Here is a 20489-nt window from a genome sequence, read left to right as displayed (position 1 = left end):
AATAGAGAGCTAATCATTGAAACACAATAAGGGCATATTTCTACTATTTTTTTTTTCACACAATAAAAAGTCATACATGTACATTACAGACATAAAAATCACATCAAAATTAGATTGAAAGGTGCATAGAAGTGAATGTGAAGACAACCTGCTGAATATAAGTGATACTTAAGAACCTAGCCTGACTAAAATCGCGCTCCTAGCGGCCGGCCCTATAGTATTGCTCGGTGAGGGGGTCATTAACCCCAGCCAGCGAGAGATTGTGTAAACACAGGCTACTTAAGAACCCAGGCATCTGGCATTTGGGAAAGAGTTTAACTTAAAACAAGAAAATGAGGGTCTAGACCATAAGAGACATAATTCAAGATCCTTGACAATGGAAAAAGTAGTAAGTTAAAGTAATCAATGGAAAAGGCCTAGAGATGGCAGCAGAATAAGACCAGTGATACAACCTGTAGAGAAAGAGCAAGGATAAAGTCTTGATAAGAGAATCAGTAAAAGTCTTGAGGAAAGTAATCAGACCACCAGATCAGAAGAAGACACCTGTTGCAGTGTCAGAGGGAAAAAAGGAACAGGTGCAACTGTATCAGTAAATTATAGTTTCATCAGGTTGGTATGTCACTGGATAACAAATAAAAGTTCTTTATACCCTACCAAGTGTTTTTCCCCGTGAAGCAAATGTTCTGTGACTATCTGTCATCTTCTTCAGGGCAATACTGACCACATTCTTCACACTGCAGCAGTGACAGCTAGCTGTTGTGTGAAGTAGTACAGCAGAAGCCGTTTAATTGCAGTCCCCATTTGCCAGCACATTTTGTGCAATTATCCGGATGGTGCAACAAAGCGAAGTTATTCAGCTGGACTGCATCATTATGGGACTTTGGGATTCCGTGCAATTAACAGAAGTGTGCAGTTATCCATTGTGCAATTAACTGACTTCTACTGTACCGGCCAGTATTACTCTGACGAAGGTAACAGACAGCCAAAGAACATCTGCTTAGGTAAAAACACTTGGTCGTATATAAACAACTTTAAAAGTTTGTTATCTAGTGGTAACTGCAGTTCAAGCACTGCTGAGGAAGGAGGGCAAGATTTTCAGTGGATATCTGGAGTTTGTACAAGGTACAACTACAAGATCCCAGCATAGACAGGAAATCAGGTATCTCATTGGATGACCCTAGGTTGGAAGGTAGAGGAACAAAGGAGTTGAGCAGCACAAATTGGTGTTACCTGGTGAAGTTGCTCCGTGATGCACAGGTGAGTGGAGGTGAGTTGGCGACGGGCTGTACCTGTACCTGCGAAGCTCATCTGAAAATCAGTAAATAAGGTCCAGTTCTTTATGACAGCAAAGCATCATCACATCACAGTATATAAAAAAAACAGTTCTAAATGTGGCCAGTGATAGCACCTTTTCTGCTGACAAAAATTATTCACCTCCACCAAGGAAGATCTGGAAGCTCTGACCCCCAGAGGAAGGATGTGCTCTGAGTTCTGGAGCTGAACAGTGTAGCAGAAGTGATGACACAAGAAGAAGTATTAAAAAAGGAAGTATTTATAGAAAACACAGCTCTAGACGTGTAGCTTGTGACAGCACCTTTCCTGCAGGCAAAATCACCTCCACCACTTAGTTATGTGTAGAGAACATAGTAAGGAGAAAATACTATGACTGAAAGATGAGTTAAGTATTGAGGGAAGACTATCTACTTGTTTTTTTCACCAGAGCTGAAAATAAAATGCTGACTTCTCCATAAGACAGCTGATAATGGGATAAGGTAATAAGTCAGGTTGGATCTCTCCATGTGTTTGATGATTGTACATTGTATTGATGTACCTAAAACACTGTTGTTTTAACACCATAATGAACATGATTATAAAAAAAAATAAGCTATGCTACACCACTACAACATTACATATGCTAAAACGAAGGACTTCAGCGCAGATCTGGCACCCCTAAAAGGTAGCATCTACTGAAGAGAAAGAGCTGATGTTGAGATGCAAGGTAAAAGGTCAGTTTGGATGTCACCCATAAGGCCATGTTGTTAGATGTACAAAATGTACCTGGACTACCGGTATTATGTTCAGTTGTCGCACTTTGGCACCAGCACAGTGCACTACTCATGGTGCACATGGCACAGGGAACTGTCACTGGCATCCCTTCGGCTAATGTGGCTATAGGGGTTAAGAAAAGTACAAGATAGGTAAAGAGTATTGGTCTTTTTGAGGCTGTAGGAGCAGTGGATTGTTCTGATAAGTCTATGTATAATCAGGAAGAGGAAAAATACACTTTTATGGTAAAGTCTCAGATGAAAGATGTTTCCATTTTTAGAAACAAACAAATGGCTGCACATACTGTACATGAATTTAAAAGTTTGCAGGGATTAGATTTCGCGGTAGCGGGAAAATGGTGTGTTTGTGGTGGTTTTAACTTTGTGGTGAAGTGGCCACTGCTACCATGAACATTTCTGCTTTTACAGTTAAGTCTCTACAACTAGCTTTCAGAGACATTCATCACTCTTCTTCACTTGCAACATCTGGAAGTAAATCTCTGACTTTTATCCAGTTTTGTAAAGATTGAATTGCCTTCAAAAATTCTTGTCTTTGGTGCTGAAACGTTGGTTACAATCCCTTGAATGGCAATGGTTTCTTTTTTGCATCTAAGCTAATCTGAGCACGTACCGATCAAGAACACAATGCTCAAGTGGTATCTGATGTACTATCACTATCACTGCATTCCTTCATTGACATTTTTTCAGCAACTATGCAGTTTTATGAAACAGTTAGTTGAAACAGAGGCTAGTCTGGAGAAGACTGTATCAGAATAATTGGTGTTGCATAGGATTGCCCTTTTGGACACAACTACTAAGTTCATGGGGATTAATTTCTCACTAATAGTAAATGGAGTTTTTGCGGTGGTTTTGAATTCACAGTATCACCATACCCTGTAGTCACAAACTGTAAGGAAAAAAATGCTTGAGGTGATTAAGAGTTTGCGGGGAAGCTGCCTTGCAAAAACCATGGACATTAAACCACAACAAACATTTCTGCATTTACAGTATATGGAACCTATATAGGAATATCATCCTTGCAATACACAAATTACACAAAAACACAGCCTTATACTTTGCACAGACGTTCTGCAGATCTGACATCTCACCTGCGATGACAGTCTTGATGTTTGGGTCCAGGTTGATGGTGGAGGGGAGGAATGTTCTCAGGTCAGACACCGTCAGGACGGGCGAGTGGTTCATCAGGAACATCTCAAAGTTTCTCGCATCTGCATCGATCTCCAGGAGTGGCTCTGCCTCCCGCGATGTGGGGATCTTACTGCAGATTCTGCCAAGAGTCATGTAAGTCAATACATGCAAGGTGGCAAAAGGCTTTTTCAGCAGTTATTATTATTTGTTACTAGTATTGTTATTGGGCGGGCCACTTACTCTCTCTTGGCAGCCAGGTGCTGAATTGCGAGGAGCTTACAATAGGCGGGGCTAAATCTCAAGGGTCTGGAGCGAGCAGCTGTTCGGCGCCACTCAGGTGATCTCAATGTGACAGCAATTGCCCCAGGTGCAGCCATAGGACTGTTTTGAACCATTCACACCAGGAAGGACCCCATACGGCAAGTATGCCTTATAGATGGAGGTTTCTGGCTATGCCAAGTGGTTGCCCAGCCTAGTTTAACTCAACTACAAAATGTATATCCCACCTGTCATATAACACGTTGAGACTCGTGTTGTCCCCCAGATCCTCCGTCTCCTCCTGTTGGTAGATGAGCCAGGAAGTGCGGTACGGCCACTGCTCTGTCAGGTTCACCCAACTCGCCAGCTGGTGCCACTTGAACGCTACATTCCGCGCTCGCAACAAACGACCTGAAAGACATTTAAATCAAAGTTTATAAGTAACACTTTCATCACCATGGTGTCACTTAAACACAACGTTCTTCGCTTGAAGCAAACGACCTTAAAGACATTTAAATCAAACTTTATAAGTGATACTTTCATCAACATGGTGTCACTTAAACACAACGTTCCTCGCTTGCAGCAAACGACCTGAGGAAAGAAAAGGAAAGTGAGTTTTCAGTTTTACCTGACTGAAGAGCTGCAAATGTAGTCTTCCACTGGTCGTGACAGAGAGGACAGACACTATAGAGTACATGTATGTACAGTATTTACAGGTTGATTGTACCAAGGAAATTCCCCTAGCTCATTTTGACAAACACAATGAACATTGGACCACGGCTTAACATCCTGTTCTTAAGGACTGCAACCCTTTCCTGTAGTGTGCATGTTGGTAAGCAACAACAGCCAGGATTTAAACTCCCAACCTCTTGTTGAGAGGCAGGGCCACCAAACACAGGAGACAACCTACTATGACTACGAGAAAGTTTTTGAGAGTGTTTCCTGACCACTACCACAAGTCAATTGAATGAATGAATGAATTTTATTGCTCAACAATTGCACAGGGTATAATGTATGGCAATTAATAACAACTAATAGCTATACAGACAATAGTACTAAGAGGCTACATACAAAACAACAACAAAACATTATCGATAACAGTACAGTTATGTATGATTACTCTGGTCTCGCATTTGGAATACATTATAAAGAAACTGGCCTACGTAGACGGATATATGAGTTGAACATGAGAGCAATACATGGATAGTCAATGGACCTGTAAGTAACAAGGAGTTATGTAAATGTTAACTCCAACCAGTAAATCTCACCGGTAAGCGCGACGATGTTGAGCAGCCTCTGCACGGTGTTTGTGTAATGATACATGATTATTTTAATAGATTTATTACTGCTCAGTAAAGCTGTATTTCTGTTTAATCGTCTAATCTGACCCTTACCTCCACCATGACCTCAATGAAAAGCGTCTTGCAGGATGATTCAAGCTTCTCATGAATGAATAAAACTTTAAAAGTCCAAACAAACAAACTCCCACCAACCAGTAAATCTCACCTGTAAGTGCGACGATGTTGAGCAGCCTCCGCATGGTATGAGGCGTCACCCCGCTGAAGTACGTGTCCGTCACCAGCGCCTGCGACATGTCGAATGTCGACTGTCTCGTCAGCTGGCGGTCCAGGAACCGCGTCCGTTTGGGCGTGAACGAGAGTGACGGTTGCCGGGACAACCGCCGTGCCAGAGCGCTGAAGTCCACCCTACTGGGCCTCCTCTCAATGAGAGAAGTCTGTGATGGGAGCTGCAAAACACATTGTTACACTGTCAGCATGCTGAGAATGATACTTTGATGTAAGCTAATTCCTTTCCAGTGTCATCAATATGACAAGCTGTGGATACATATAGATCTTTACTGACACGACCAATGTACAGCAACTTTTGTAAGGTGCTCTACAACTATCAAAAACAGTCCTTCCCGTACCAAATGGTGCTTTGGGCAGTGCCCATTTCTGTTTCTTTAGCCCTGGGCCACACAGCTTTGTGCAATCACTATAGCAGGGGGCTAGTCCACTGACAGTGGCACTAAATGCTAAGTGCTATGCATGTGCTATGAGACAGCAATGCTAAGTGCTATGAGACAGAAGCATGTACCCTTTTTTAAGTCTTACAGTCTCTGGCATGACTCGGCAGCGGGCCGAACACACAAACTACCGACTGCAAGGCAAGAAGTTGATGCACAGGTGTTACCTACATGTACTTACAAGTACATAAATTAATCAACATGTGTATCAAGGAGTTAAATGTATGTTACAGTTTAAGTATGACACATACCCGCGGCCGTCGAGTCAGGACTGTGGTCTCTCCAGTGGGGCCGACAACTGACGTAACAGCCGGCTCTTCTGCCAGTGGGGAGCACTCCCCGGACCTGAATGAATGAATTAAGGAATGAATATATGAATGAATGAATGACTGGTGTATTAGCCCCAAACAAGTGCGCATATAAATGACAGACTTATTGTACATATCATTGGAGCCATACAAGGCTGAATTGTGTATGATACATAATACATGTGTTAAAATCTTCATTAAGATTCTTTCAACAATGATACAATAAAAATAAGTGTGCTATTTTTGAATCTGGATGATCTGCATCGAAACTGTGTGTAGTTGTCCTTTGTACGTAGTTCCCTGCCATGAACACTTCCCCGTTTCGGGGTAACCAGCCAGAGAAAAGTGGAGACTTAGACACAGACAATGCAAATTTCAAACAATGACTACCTCATGCCCACGGACCCGTTGACCACGTGTTTCTTGAGGATGTCTCCTTCCCGATTCTTCAGGTAGAAGGGGAGATGCACCACGTTCTTCAGGTAGTCGTGCCCGTTGATGTTGGAGTCTCGGAATATGGAGTGCAGGTTGACCTGAAGTGGAACGAAGATTTAAACAAGTTGCAAGGTGGACTTGTGGTAAGGGTTGTTTGTTGACTTACATCAGAATCTAAAGGTTCTGGATAAAAAGACTCTTTTTTACACAACCAATGTTTTGGTGACCGTCTGTCACCTTCTTCATGGCAATTCTGATCGGTTCACATTGTACTGCAGGACAGGTGTCGCTGCTCACAGTTCAGATGCAGTCACAAAACATATTTACATATGTACGAAATGTCAGTAAGAATACACCATTGGTTGTGTAAAAAAGACTCTCTTTATTCCGTGACGTACCAAACTGATGAAACTATTCACAAGCTAAAGGTTCCGGGTTCAAATCCCTAGCAGGCCCCAATGCTGTATGCTTACGAAAGGCACTCTTCACCTATTTCCTCACTCTTCTCTAGGGGAAAATGAGAACCTACAATGTAGCTTTGGTGAAGAATGTTCCCATAGATGTTACGCTGGAGGTCCCATGTTTGAGGACAGCCAAACCCAAGAACATTTAAGAAGGCAAACACATAGTAATACTAAAAGACTGGGAATCAATCCTGCTGTGAGTCAATCAAACCTTACACAGCTTGGTCTTACTACAACACACCTTATACATACTGTACAAAACTGGTTATGGAAAAAAAAACATTCCCAATGTGCTGAAGGGTGAACAGTGCTCTCACAGGGATTTGTCTACAGCATAGGGGCATCTTGGTGCAGCAAAGCCATGTGGTAAGCAATGCAGGTGTGAAAATTTAAAAGGCCTGGCGAGAACACTGAGTAAGAAAACTGACCTCCACAGCCTTGATGATGATGTGTGGATCCACAGCCAGGATGGTGATGAAAGGCTGGTTGGCACCAGAGAACAACACGTGCACCGTGTCAAGAACATGCAGGATCTGTGAGAAATGGAAGAAAGTAGCAAAGTCATGTTCCTGCCATGAGGAGATATGTGTAAGTGAGGGAGCAGTGACAGATCTTGGTCTTTAGACACATGTACAAAGGGAAATTCCAGGATCTGAAGAAGATTCAAGAAAATCTACATTTATTACATGTTCATGCCATATAACCTATCTTGGTCTTGGTCTAGATTCTGATAAAGACTTTAAAATTTGAGTAAAAGGTCGAAACCGGTAAATCGTTGTGTCTCAGCCGTCATCCTTTTGACGCCTTATCGACCCTTTCTTGGTCTTTAGATAGATGGTTGTCTAGGTGATATTGCTATGCAGACACAAAGTTTAAGTACAAACTACAGGTAACATAAAACAGCAAAAGAAACCACTAAATTCTATCCAAGCTACTGACGATCAGATACCACAAGAACATGCATAAGCTGAACATTGTTTCAGTTACAATTTAAGACAAAGAAGAAATAACCAGAGAAGGTGTCACAGTCAATGATTAGACACACAGTGCATATTTCTGTACAGCGCAATTTGTCTGACATTTGAGATGGGTTATTTGTCTCTTAGATTTAGATTTTTTTTGGAAGCCAAAATAACTTATTATTATATACACTAGCTGCTGCTGCAGCACCAAACTCATTTTCCAGGTGATGGGGCAGGAAGAAAGTTAAAACCCTGTAGGATTTGAGCAATATTGTTACCTTGTCCTGTTCACAGGAGTCCAGCTTGACTAAGTGTTGTCTGAAGGTACATGTACATGTAAGGGAGCAGGGAAAATGCTAAAAACCTGGAGGATTTGAGTACTAGTGATTTTTACCTTGTCCTGCTCACAGGAGTCGAGCCCGTCCACCACCACCACTAGTCTGGTCTGGTGGTCGGTGAAGGCGTCAAAACACTGGACCATTCCTGCCAGCATGTCAACCTCTGCCTTCATGGCCTGTGGGGACACAAGGGAAATGTTTAAAGACATTTCAAGCTTTTTGAGAACACTCATTGATGACAGTTTGTCCCAAGTTTCTTAGACAGATACTATTATTGACATTTATGTTAGTTAACAATTATTGTATGTGATCCCTCAAAGTAGTTGTTATCAAATCCCAAACTAGTGCTTATTCTAAAACAAAGCACTTAGAAACAAGGTTTTCATCAGTTTTCTGATCCTTCTCAAATCGGATCCTTCTCAACTTGAAATGACCAAAGTCACCTGACTTGAGCGGAAGTGTGATGTCAGCAATGAGTCAATGGTGCCCGACTGTTGGCATTGCTGATGTCAGTCACAAATTATGCACTCAGATCACGTGCCATGGGCTTTGTGTCATTTCACATGAGAAAGACCAGAGGTTTGATCAAAAGCTTGTTGGTAAGTGCTTTACTATATGTATGTATACGAGCAATAGCATATTAAATTGTTATTTTCTTAATCAATAACACAGATGAAGTTTCATTCAAGGGAAGACATTTTCTGTACTTACATGCATGAATCCCTCCATCCTGAGCTTGTCCAGGTTGGCTGCAGACTTCAACACTCGGTGTTTCTGTGACATCACCAGCGAGCACAGAACCTTCAAAGGCAACAAGTTGGTTTGTGGTTAGGGTTGCTAACCCCTTGTATTCCATCATTCCCTTGGGAAAGGCAATCTCACTTATTTTCTTACTCAACTCGTGAAAAATAAGCTTTGCTTAGGGGCAACCTCACGGATGAGACATAAAGCTGAAGGTACCTCCTTTGAGGAGAGCCACACCTTGAGCATAAAGAATTAACCACACTTATAGAAAAGAGTAAGGGTCCTTTCAGGTGTGTCAGTGGATCAAACCATACAGTGACCGGCTGGTCTCACACAGCTTGTACATACATGTAACTGTACAAAACTTGCATGTTGCATGTATACCCAAAGGCAGACGAAATCAAACAAAAAAAGGAGGGGAAATGAGGCACTTATGGAGGGATTCAGGGGGAAGTTTGCCGTGTGACGAGAGAGTAATAATAAAATGGACTCTATCTAAATTGGGTGTCTTTTGAACTTTATTACGAACCTAACAGTGGCGTTGTCGGCAGGATGGCAGACAAAAACAAAACAAACCTCAAACCAGATGCGGCAGGTAAGCAGCAGCGTCAGCCCCACTATGGACACCATGGCGATCAGGAAGGCATGGACTCTATCTACATCGGGTGTCTTGTGAACTTTATTACGAACCTAACAGTGGCGTTGTCGGCAGGATGGCAGACAAAAACAAAACAAACCTCAAACCAGATGCGGCAGGTAAGCAGCAGCGTCAGCCCCACTATGGACACCATGGCGATCAGGAAGGCATGGACTCTATCTACATCGGGTGTCTTGTGAACTTTATTAGGAACCTAACAGTGGCGTTGTCGGCAGGATGGCAGACAAAAACAAAACAAACCTCAAACCAGATGCGGCAGGTCAGCAGCAGCGTCAGCCCCACGATGGAAACCATGGCGATGAGGAAGGCGTTGACGGTCGGGTTGTCGAGGTGAAAGTTCACCAGGAGGATGATGCTGACCAGCACGGCGAGCATCTCCAGGATAACGATGACGAAGGTGGGACAGCAGCACACCTGCTTGAACCTGCCTGCACCTTTCTCACCTGTGGAAGAAATTACTGTAGGTTACTGTTGTATTAATTATACAATTGAGCTAAATGACTCCTTTACATCAAGGCCACACCAAATTTATTTGTTGCCAATTGGATTTTTTTGGATTTTGACAAGTCGGAAAAGAAATAAACACACACAAGATAAATTTTTTCAAAAGTTCTGAGTTGCCATACCCAGGATTATAACCAGGGACTCCAGTTACCAATTGTAACATATTACATGTAACTTGAGCCAGGAGCTCATCCGTAAGGCTGCTACCAGTTCAGCTACAGGCGCATTCCTCATTGAAGGACATGCAGATAAAAAATACACAGATACTGAAATACGTTGATGAAGGTTAGACATCCAGGCATATAGCAAGATATGCCAAATAGCAATCATACAATCAGCTTGATATAATTTTGGAATCATACCCAATTTCTTATTAATAATAAGTAATTGCTATCTGGCATAACAGATGCTGAAGTTTCTGACCTTGGCTGTGTTCTGGTTTGAAGACTCTGAAGAGTCTCGTGACGAGGAAGCCAAACTCCTGCTCAGCAGCCTCGCACAGAGTCCCGATCATCCCGGCCAGCGACGTCTCGCCCCCCACGTGGGTCAGCCGCGCGTAGTCCGTGAACAGGAACCTGGAGAGAAATAACAATGAAGTTATAACTTTTTAGTAAAACTTTTAAATGTTATTTCCATATACAAGGTACATGTAAAGCACTTGTAACGTGAACAGGAACCTGAGGGGAAAAAATGAGAACAGCTAGAGGTACAAATTTGTGAGTGTGTGTGTGTGTGTGTATGTGTGTATGTGTGTGTGTGTGTTTCTGTCTGTCTGTGCATGTGTGTGTGTGTCTGTCTGTGTGTGTGTGTGTCTGTGTCTGTCGGATAGCCATAGCTTAAACATGTATGATACAACTATTCAATACAAATGAATATAACATTGTTGATAAGAGTACGAATAGGAGTGGGGTACCACATGTGCAGTTGGCTTCAATCAGAAAGAAAATTGGAGTCTATAGTATATGATTGTAAATGTCCCTACTGACCTGATGGGTAATGCCTTCTGAGTCCTAATAACAGGAGGGTTGCAGAAATAGAAAATGCACAGATCCGATCACTTCTCTCCCAAATACAATACAATTATTACATTCAACACTCTTTCCTATACAGCCCAATTCCTTGGCTCTAGGGCCCCCCCCCCAAAAAAACAAGAAAATTCTACAGCTGCAGTTCCCCCTAAGATAGACCCTGATAAACACGACAGATACTATTGAGGTTGGGCTGGGGTCTGGTATCCAATAACACACTTAGTTGGTTTGTGTTAGCAGTGCCTGTTACGTTCTGATGACGGGAGGGTTACAGATGAAGCAGACCTGTACAGAGCCGATCACTTTTGCCCCCTATACAATACAGTAACTATACAATACTATACAAAAGTCTAGATATACAGACCTGATAGGCAGTGCCTGCTGCGTCCTGATGACAGGAGGGTTGCAGAAGCTGAAAATGCACCACTTCTGCTCCCAACACAATACTACGTTGTATATTTCCTTACCTTAGGTCTAAGCACTACTGTGTGTATACAGAAACGGCCACCTATTGCATGTGCATGTGATCCACAATCCAAAAGTATACTGACCTGATAGGCAGTGCCCTTCTGATGACCGGAGGGTTTCAGAAGCAGACCTGCACAGAACCGATCACTTCTGCAACCATTACAATACTATACGATACTATACACAATACACGTAACACAATGTACACATTGACTTTTTGAAAAAGGACTGACCTGATAGGTAATGCCTGCTGATGACGGGAGGGTTGCGGAAGTAGACCTGCACAGAACCGATCACTTCTGCTCCCATCACAATAATACCTTGCCTTAGGTCTAAGTATTGCTGTGGGTTTACCCAAATGGCCACTATGCGTATATACATGTAATGTAATACACAATTATAGAAAAGCTTAAACATACTGACCTGATAGGCAGTGCCTGCTGTGTCCTGATGACAGGAGAAGCTGTTGCAAAAGCTGAAAATGCACCACTTCTGCTCCCAACACAATACTACGTTGTATATTTCCTTACCTTAGGTCTAAGCACTAACTGTGCGTATACAGAAATGGCCACTTTGCCTGTGGTACTATGTATGTACAATCATGTTTAAATGTACGAACCTGATGGGCAGTGCCTGCTACGTCCTGATGACCGGAGGGTTGCAGAAGCAGACTTGCACAGAACCGATCACTTCTGCAACCATTACAATACTATACGATACTATACACAATACACATAACACACATACATTGTCTTTTTGAAAAAGGACTGACCTGATGGGCAGTGCCTGCTGTGTCTTGATGACTGGAGGATTACAGAAGCAGACCTGCACAGAACCGATCACTTCTGCAACCATTACGATACTATACACAATACATATAACACCCACCATATACATTGACTTTTTGAAAAAGGACTGACCTGATAGGCAGTGTCTGTTACGTTCTGATGACTGGAGGGTTACAGATGAAGCAGACCTACATTGTATACAAAGTCTATCGCTTCTGCCCCCATTACATTACTTACTATACATACTATACAAAAGTCTAGATATACTGACCTGATAGGCAGTGCCTGCTGCGTTCTGATGACCGGAGGGTTGCAGAAGCTGAAAATGCCCCACTTCTGCTCCCAACACAATACTACGTTGTATATTTCCTTACCTTAGGTCTAAGCACTACTGTGTGTATACAGAAATGGCCACTATGCCTGTGGTACTATGTATGTACGAAAATGTACGAACCTGATGGGCAGTGCCTGCTGTGTCTTGATGACCGGAGGGTTGCAGAAGCGCTAGCAGACCTGCACAGAACCGATCACTTCTGCAACCATTACAATACTATACAATACTATACACAATACACATAACACACATACACATTGACTTTTTGAAAAAGGACTGACCTGATAGGTAATGCCTGCTGATGACGGGAGGGTTGCGGAAGTAGACCTGCACAGAACCGATCACTTCTGCTCCCATCACAATAATACCTTACCTTAGGTCTAAGTATTGCTGTGGGTTTACCCAAACGGCCACTATGCGTATATAATGTAATACACAATTATAGAAAAGCTTAAACATACTGACCTGATAGGCAGTGCCTGCTGTGTCCTGATGACCGGAGGGTTGCAGAAGCAGACCTGCACAGAACCGATTACTTCTGTCCCTGATACAATACCATTACAATACACGTAACACACATAGTTGGTTTGAAATAGAAGAAAGACTGACCTGATAGGCAGTGCCTGCTGTGTCCTGATGACCGGGGGGTTACAGAAGCAGACCTGCAGCATCAGCTGGGAGTAGGACAGGTGTCGGTACACGAAGTCTCCTGCCTGCCACGCCCACTCCCAGTCAAACCCCTGAGAACCTAAGTACACTATACCTGGTGGAGGGGAAATTCAGGTTTAAGTTAAACAAATAAAAAGCACAGTGTGTAGAGAAGGCTTAGTGTCCTACAAGGATAGAGTCCTAAGTTTCCTATCTGCCACGCCCATTCCCAGTCAAACCCCTGAGATCCCAAGTACACTATACCTGCTGGGGAAAGGAGTTCAGGTATAGTTTAAACAAACTGGGCAAAATTTTGAGTCATACAAGTACAAACCAGCTTCCAACAAGTTTCCTATCTGCTATGCCCAGCCCCAGTCAAATCTCTGAGAACCCAAGTACACTACATGTATACCTGGGGGGACAGAAATTCTCGTAAAGTTTAACAATTTGAAAGTACATCAGTAGGCAAGGCTTGGAATTCTATGATGACAAAGCCCTACAGGTCCCTTATTATCTAATGTGCCAGTCTCAAATCCCTGGGAAGCCACATACACGGTACACTGTATGGGGAAGACCAATTTACAGTAGCTAACAATACTTGTTGCTAATGATTGTCTGCTTCCAAAGAGTAGACGATACCAAATAACAAAGCACAGCTATATGATTTTGTACAGTGTCTCTGTCAAGGTAAAAGTCACACAAAAAGGAAATGAGGATTAACTCTACACCAGGTCCTTATATATCACAAACGACATGGGTCTTACCTAGAAATAAGACCACTATAAAGAAAGCGATGAGGCCGATAAGTAGGCCAGCCAGCCAGCTGATGCTGAAGCCAAACACCAGGCCCAGGAGTGTGCTGACGACCGCGTGCGCCACGATAAGCTGCCACGACACCGCCAACACCGGCTCGCTTTCCTGCTCAGCAAACTCCTTCATTTCATCTGAGGATAACAAAAACACAGCATCACAATAACTGACCCACAGTGATGGGATCAATGCATCCATCCAAGGTCGGCTCGCACAAAATGTCCGCCAGTTCTTTTTTCTCTTTCTTCTTCTCTCTCTCTCTCTTCCTCACTCTAGATCTCTATCTCTATCTCCCTCTCTCTATCCCTCTCTCTCTCACTCACCTTGCAGTTTCCTGAGGAGAAAGGACTTGCCGCTGCCCCACTGTGCGTACAGACCCACAGTGATGGGCGGGGTCAATGTCGGCTCGCTCAAAATGTCCGCCAGAGAGCTGCTGTAAAGGTCGTATCCCAGCATGCTGTTCTCGTTCTCACTCGGATGGAGGTATTCTGGGCAAAAACAGATCAAAAGGTCACTCCAACAATGTCTCAGACAACGAATTATAATCTTTATTTTTACATTTTATCTTCATAAGAAACTGTACATAGAAAGAGTAAGACATGTACAAGACAAAAAAATTAGATTTCTCATAGTATTTGGTAGTTTAAGTTACAGCTGTTTGCTATGTTTGAACAAGGAGCTTTTATCAGGAGGAGAGAGTACGGATTAGTTTCCATTGTTCGTATGTTCGTAGCGGGCGACAAAATTTTATTAACACCCACGTGTCAAAAACCCGCATCTGCATACATTTCACCCACGCAAGCTTTTGTTTTCCCTTTGTTTTTTGGTCATTTTCATGGTGGGGCGGCCTGGGGATACAAACATTGTGTGTAGCGATCTGATTTTTGCGATTTTGTCGACGATGTTGAACAGAAGAGTAACTTCGGAATACACACAGCGGCGGCAATATTCTCTCTGACTGAGGGTGAAATTTCAAAGCCATACGGCGACCGGACAGCGCCGCCGCTCGGGTACCGGCTAAGCCTAAAGGCAAAATTGTCTGAGGCAAAGTCTACGAAAAAAACTGGTAATATTCCTACAATTAATGATGACTGTGAAAAACCTGACTCAATGATCACAGGAACCAAGTTTTTTTTAAGTATGCAACAGATATATTTCATAAATCGATACAAATACAAAGTTCAAAATTATGCCTGGAGAACTCAAGACATTATATACGAAAACCCGATCGTAACGAAAACCATGAAAACTATGCTCTCCCGCCTTACCTTCACCTTATTCCAGGCCCGATGTATCCTCTAAATACACGGGTGGTTCGACAAAAATGAGCAAGGTTCGACCAACAGTGAACACGCCATTTTACCGAGCACATCATCAACAGTTACGAAAAAATATCAGCTAAATGAAGAAAAACGTCATATTTTTTTAGTAGCCATCTGAAAATACATGTGAAAATTCATAATTCTATCGCAAGAAAACAGACCTCGATCCGCGAAAATAGGCCTAAACTGGCCCATGTTTGTTGTACGGCGAAGAGAAACATATCAAACTGTCCGCCATTGTGCCCTCTACCGCAAGATGACGTAGTCACATGCCTGCCGAGTTTTCCAAATAAGGGAATCGTCGGAAACCTGACCCACTTCGCCTCTTGCCGATCGGGCTTCGGGCTGGCTCGAGGGCTATGACGTAATGGCGTGGCTCATTAGCATAGAAACCGCGCCAACCGGCGCTACGAACATCAGATCAGACGGGCGCCGCGCAGGGCAGTAAACAAAGCCGGCGCTGCGGGATTTAACGGGCCAAACAAAGGCGCACAGCGGGCGGGTAACTCCATACTCTCTCCTCCTGATAAAAGCTCCTTGGTTTGAAGCTTCTTTTCTAAAATTTCAAAAAAGACGGACATCGAGATTAAAATGCTAGCTAGTTGACCAATTGTTGAAAAAGTTTAAACTTTGTTCCAACACAACAGAAGAAAGACTCACCATACACATGTAAATCTTCAGTCAAGCTGTGTTGGAACAAAGTTTAAACTTTTTCAACTATGGATTCTACCAACGCAGATGAGCTTTCATTCAGATATTAGTTGACCAATTATTACTGTACAGATTTGAAACTAAGAAACAAATACTGTAATGCTTCACATACTGGCCCCAAATATCTGTGTGAGGATGCTTTTCTGCTGCGCACAGTCGATGTTGTACGGCGTCTCCCCCTGGCGGTTGGGTTTATACAGCAGCCGTCCGTCCCGGGGGTTCCTTAGCAGAAGTTCTGCGATGATGCGGTGCCGGTTTCGAATGGCTACATGCAAGGGCGTGTCTCCTCTCTGTGTACATGAACAAAGTTTGTCTGAGTTAACCAGGCATAGAAATACACATAACATGTACATGTACATGATGCAATCGTTATGAAGTTCCGCGATGACGCAGTGTCAGTTTTGAATGGCAACATGCAGGAACTTGACTGCAAATTAATGCTGTCATACGAGCGTACCTTGTCCGTTGCAGAAACCTTTGCTCCCTTGTTCAGTAACATCTCCACCAGGTCGATGCTCCTGTGTCGTGTGGCCCGCAGCAGTGGGGTGTCTCCTCCCTACACAGGCAGTTATACAGACACAGAAACTTTAGTTGACATTCAAGCAACCAGTATACAAGAAATAATTCCTTCGTATTTCTTTTCCAACATAATTCTACAACAAATGTTATGCAATAATCAAATAATCTAATTTCTATTGTCTATTTGCTATAACAGCAATTGTTATGGTTAGCATATTTCAGTTCTCAATTTAAGTTCACAGTTTCTACTTGATCAGTACGATAAATTCTTCTTTCACATGTAAAATGGTAGCCTTATTTTGTCTTTTCATGAACTAGCCCTACGATTCTGCCTGAAACAAAACCAAGAACATCTAACTACTACAGAAAGCTACAGAAATCATCCATACCTTTGAAGCTATCTCAGTGTTTGGGTTATAGTCCAGGATAGCCTGTACAATGGGTGGATGGCCCTTCTCCACAGCCCAGTACAGTGCAGTTTTGTTGTCCTGGAGAAGAAATGATACAGGTTAGTACAAATGTAAGAAGAAACAGCCTAAAGCCATATGCATAAGCCAGGAAATGACAAGAAGCTTGACCTAACTACATATCTTGCTTTACATGGGTCTGGCAAGCTTCTACATTTGTAGGGTTGGTCAGTTGGATGAGGCACTGGAAGTGTGTTTCAGTCTGGCTAGTAGAACAACATCTACCCACATCTAAAGCCCCCTTCACACGAGAGCCTGAATGCCGTCCGAATGAATTTTTTTTCTTTTCGTGGCAATTCCTCGCAATTCTTGTATTCTAAACATTCTTACTGCATTCGAGATATTCGTCCCCGTTCTTTTGGCTGGCTCAAAAGTTTTCGACATGTTAAAAACTGTCAAGGTGTATTCGAAGTGAAGAAATATCAAATGGCAGTCGTAGTGGATTCTTAGTGTATTCTAACTATTCTGACTGCAGTCTGACCGCATTCTACAGCATTCTAACATCATTCAAAACATTCTTATCTCATTCGATGGAGAACCGAAACGGCAAGCCACCTCGAATCCTGCCAGAATGTGGCCGAAAGAATATTTCAAATGCCGTAAGAATGTCTAGAATGCACTACGAATTCACAGGAATAGACAATAATTTTTATTCTGACGGCATTCCGGCTCATTCCTTCTCGTGTGAAGGGGATTAAAGGCAAATTTGGAATTCCCACCCGAATGGCCCCGAATGTGACACGAAGTTTGCAAATACTTCATTCCGGCTGGTTCGGCTTGATTCCTGCTAATTCGATTTCCGTGTGAAGGCCCTATAAGTACTACCCAGGGAAAACTTATGAAAGAGTCTCACTGGTCAGATTGGGCAAATACAGGAGGACATGCTCTTGCCCAATTAGCACTTTTAATTGCCCTGGGCAAAAGGACCAATGGACAGGTACAACCCTGGGTTGCACCACTGGTCTGAACTCTACTATAACATTATAAAGGAACACTTACTGCACCTGGCATGTCCACTATGGTGTTAACTCTACTATTAAAGAACCAGACTTGTACTTACTGCGCCCGGCATGTCCACATCTGGGTACCTGTCCAGCAGTGCCTGCACCACTGGTGTTAACTGTACTGTTACATACATGTAAGAACCAGAGTAAGACTTGTACTTACTGCGCCCGGCATGTCCACATCTGGGTACCTGTCCAGCAGTGCCTGCACCACTCCCAGGTGTCCCCCCTTCACAGCATGGATCAGGACTGTGTCTCCGTCCTGGGGAAAACAAGATATTGTAGTTTTCTTTAATCCTACACAATCAGTAAAGTCTTGCCTATTTACGTTTCAAATTGCCTATCAGACATCCTCCACTTGCTATAAAGATTACAGAAAAGACCAAATTTTATAACTTGATTTCACTGGCACTTGACAGGTCTTTTGGAAAAATATCAGCAGGGAATAAGTAATAAATTGAAAATTCCCTTCTTCTGCTATATACGTATGTACCCTTTAACTAACACAGAGGGCCTTTGGTAAAAATGTCCATTTTGTATAATACGAACGTAAAATAAAATAAGAGCGATTTCCTGCATAAGCAGAGTACATGTGCATATCAGCCACAGCTTACCTTATCTGTAAGGTTCAGATAAGCCCCCTTGGCCAGCAGCTCCCTCACAATGTCCGTGTCGCCATCCTTTGCTGCTATGCTGAGTGCTGTGTGACCATCCTGGAGTAAACAATGGTAAAACAAGTCAGTTATTAGTCTTTTGTACACATCATTGGCAAACTCTTCAAAGTAGCATCTCCCCCAATGTCTTGCTGTGATGTGAGATATATTTGCGACACTCTAACTATTCTTTTCATCTTGGAAAATGGTGTACAGCATTTTCCATTTCTCATATCTTCCTTCAGTCACTGGTTACTCTGTGAGGTTCAGGCATCCAATGCTAGCACGGCAAGCTCTCCCCCAGAATACACAGCAGAGCACCAGACCAGCATACGTGTACATGGTAGTTCTCTATTCTTTTCTTTGCTGTGCCTTTTCTTTGCCTATATTATGGTTCTAAAGTCCTACTTGAGAAACTAACCTACATAATTATAACACCTCCTCTGTAGAATTTTCATCTGATTCAGTATCATTTCTTTCTTGTTAGGAGGAATAAGTAAACTGTAATAAGGGAATATGACTCAACACTTTTTTTAATGCATAAAAAATATTATTAGCAAGGCAGTATATAGACATTCAAAGAGAATCCAATCCTGTACCTTGTCTACAGCATTCACATTTGGGTTCTTCCTGAGAATGTCATGAACGACCTCATAGTGGCCACCCTTTGCAGCTGTGATCAGAGGAGGCTCCGATTTCTGTACAAGAGAAAGACAGATGTTATGCTTCTAGTAGCTACATAATTGGACATAGAATACAACATTACAAGACAAGTACAGAAACATACAAGGGATGTCCCTGTGGCTCAACTGTTATTGGCTCTTGGTTCCATGATCCAACTAATTGGAAACTGGAAGATCTCCGGTTCAGGACATCTCGAATTAAAAAGCAGTTTGGCCATATATAAATACTCTTAAATTGTGTTAAGTTGGACTCTTCCCCAAACTACTTTTGGGATGAAAACTAGCAATATTTTCTGCAGAATGCTTTTAGAATGAAATTTTTCGGGACTTTGCTACAAAATAGTGGTGCAATCACAATCTGCAACAGTGCAACCTTTCTTTAAACATGTGACACACTGTGACTGCTACAAAATAACTTAGCTGGTCCAGCTACAAGGTGACTTTGCTACTTAAAGTAGCAATGGAGTTGCTACACTGTGCTACAAATCTATAACAACTTACCGCCCCAGCCGTGTCTACATCTGCTCCCGCGTCCAGTAGCGCCCGTACGCAGCCCTGGTGCCCTCGTCTGCACGCCCAGACTAACGCACTGGTACCGTACTGTAAACAAACATGTCAACAGTAAACATCCCTTTCATTAATCTATTAAGTGATTAATTCATTCTTTCATTTTGTTCATTCATTCATCCATCCATTGGATTGTTCACTTTGTCTTGCTCATTCAACTCAGTGTTATCACTGCTGAGAAATACACCATAAAGTAGTTACTCAACTGCTGACAAATTTGTCTACTATAGCTATGTGACATTTCATAAGCTCCCTTACTTGATCATGATCTTCAACCTACATGTATTGCCATAAAATCTTCTTCTCTTAGCATTACAATAGTGGCACTAGTGGCCTTTTTTTTCCAACGTGGATGCCATAGCCACTACTCTTCTAATGTTGTAACAAGAAGAGTTTATCTGCAGCAATAAGCAGACATGTGTGCAGTACCTTATCAAAAGCGCTAGGTTTGGCCCCATGTCTCAGCAGTGCCTCCACAATGTCTGTGTGTCCCCGGCCTGCTGCCCAGATTATAGGAGACACTCCGTGCTGGGGGAAAACATAAGAAAACAAGTCAGAATCTGGTTGTACATGACCAGTATTTTTATTCAACCAAA

At 42.7% G+C, this 20489-nt stretch overlaps 1 protein-coding gene across 1 annotated transcript in view; it reads right to left on the bottom strand.

Moving 5' to 3' along the window:
• The window catches only part of LOC118419281 (kinase D-interacting substrate of 220 kDa B-like), a 60005-nt gene that overhangs the window by 6526 nt on the left and 32990 nt on the right, over nucleotides 1-20489 (bottom strand). Inside the window, exons 6-27 of the mRNA XM_035825628.1 lie at nucleotides 20323-20421; nucleotides 19828-19926; nucleotides 19243-19341; nucleotides 18605-18703; nucleotides 18154-18252; nucleotides 16909-17007; nucleotides 16458-16556; nucleotides 16113-16290; nucleotides 14291-14455; nucleotides 13922-14101; nucleotides 13119-13272; nucleotides 10315-10466; nucleotides 9628-9830; nucleotides 8697-8786; nucleotides 8042-8161; nucleotides 7114-7218; nucleotides 6177-6319; nucleotides 5730-5823; nucleotides 4959-5199; nucleotides 3701-3863; nucleotides 3155-3333; nucleotides 1231-1308 (exon numbers count right to left, since the gene is read on the bottom strand). Coding sequence (XP_035681521.1) covers nucleotides 1231-1308; nucleotides 3155-3333; nucleotides 3701-3863; nucleotides 4959-5199; nucleotides 5730-5823; nucleotides 6177-6319; nucleotides 7114-7218; nucleotides 8042-8161; nucleotides 8697-8786; nucleotides 9628-9830; nucleotides 10315-10466; nucleotides 13119-13272; nucleotides 13922-14101; nucleotides 14291-14455; nucleotides 16113-16290; nucleotides 16458-16556; nucleotides 16909-17007; nucleotides 18154-18252; nucleotides 18605-18703; nucleotides 19243-19341; nucleotides 19828-19926; nucleotides 20323-20421 — 2938 coding nt within the window. The remainder of the gene's footprint in view (nucleotides 1-1230; nucleotides 1309-3154; nucleotides 3334-3700; nucleotides 3864-4958; nucleotides 5200-5729; nucleotides 5824-6176; nucleotides 6320-7113; nucleotides 7219-8041; nucleotides 8162-8696; nucleotides 8787-9627; nucleotides 9831-10314; nucleotides 10467-13118; nucleotides 13273-13921; nucleotides 14102-14290; nucleotides 14456-16112; nucleotides 16291-16457; nucleotides 16557-16908; nucleotides 17008-18153; nucleotides 18253-18604; nucleotides 18704-19242; nucleotides 19342-19827; nucleotides 19927-20322; nucleotides 20422-20489) is intronic.

This window comes from Branchiostoma floridae, chromosome 7 (assembly GCF_000003815.2).
Source record: "Branchiostoma floridae strain S238N-H82 chromosome 7, Bfl_VNyyK, whole genome shotgun sequence".
Classification (NCBI taxonomy): Eukaryota; Metazoa; Chordata; class Leptocardii; order Amphioxiformes; family Branchiostomatidae; genus Branchiostoma; species Branchiostoma floridae.
Note: the sequence above shows the minus strand (reverse complement) of the source record. Positions and strands in the feature narration are given on the sequence as shown.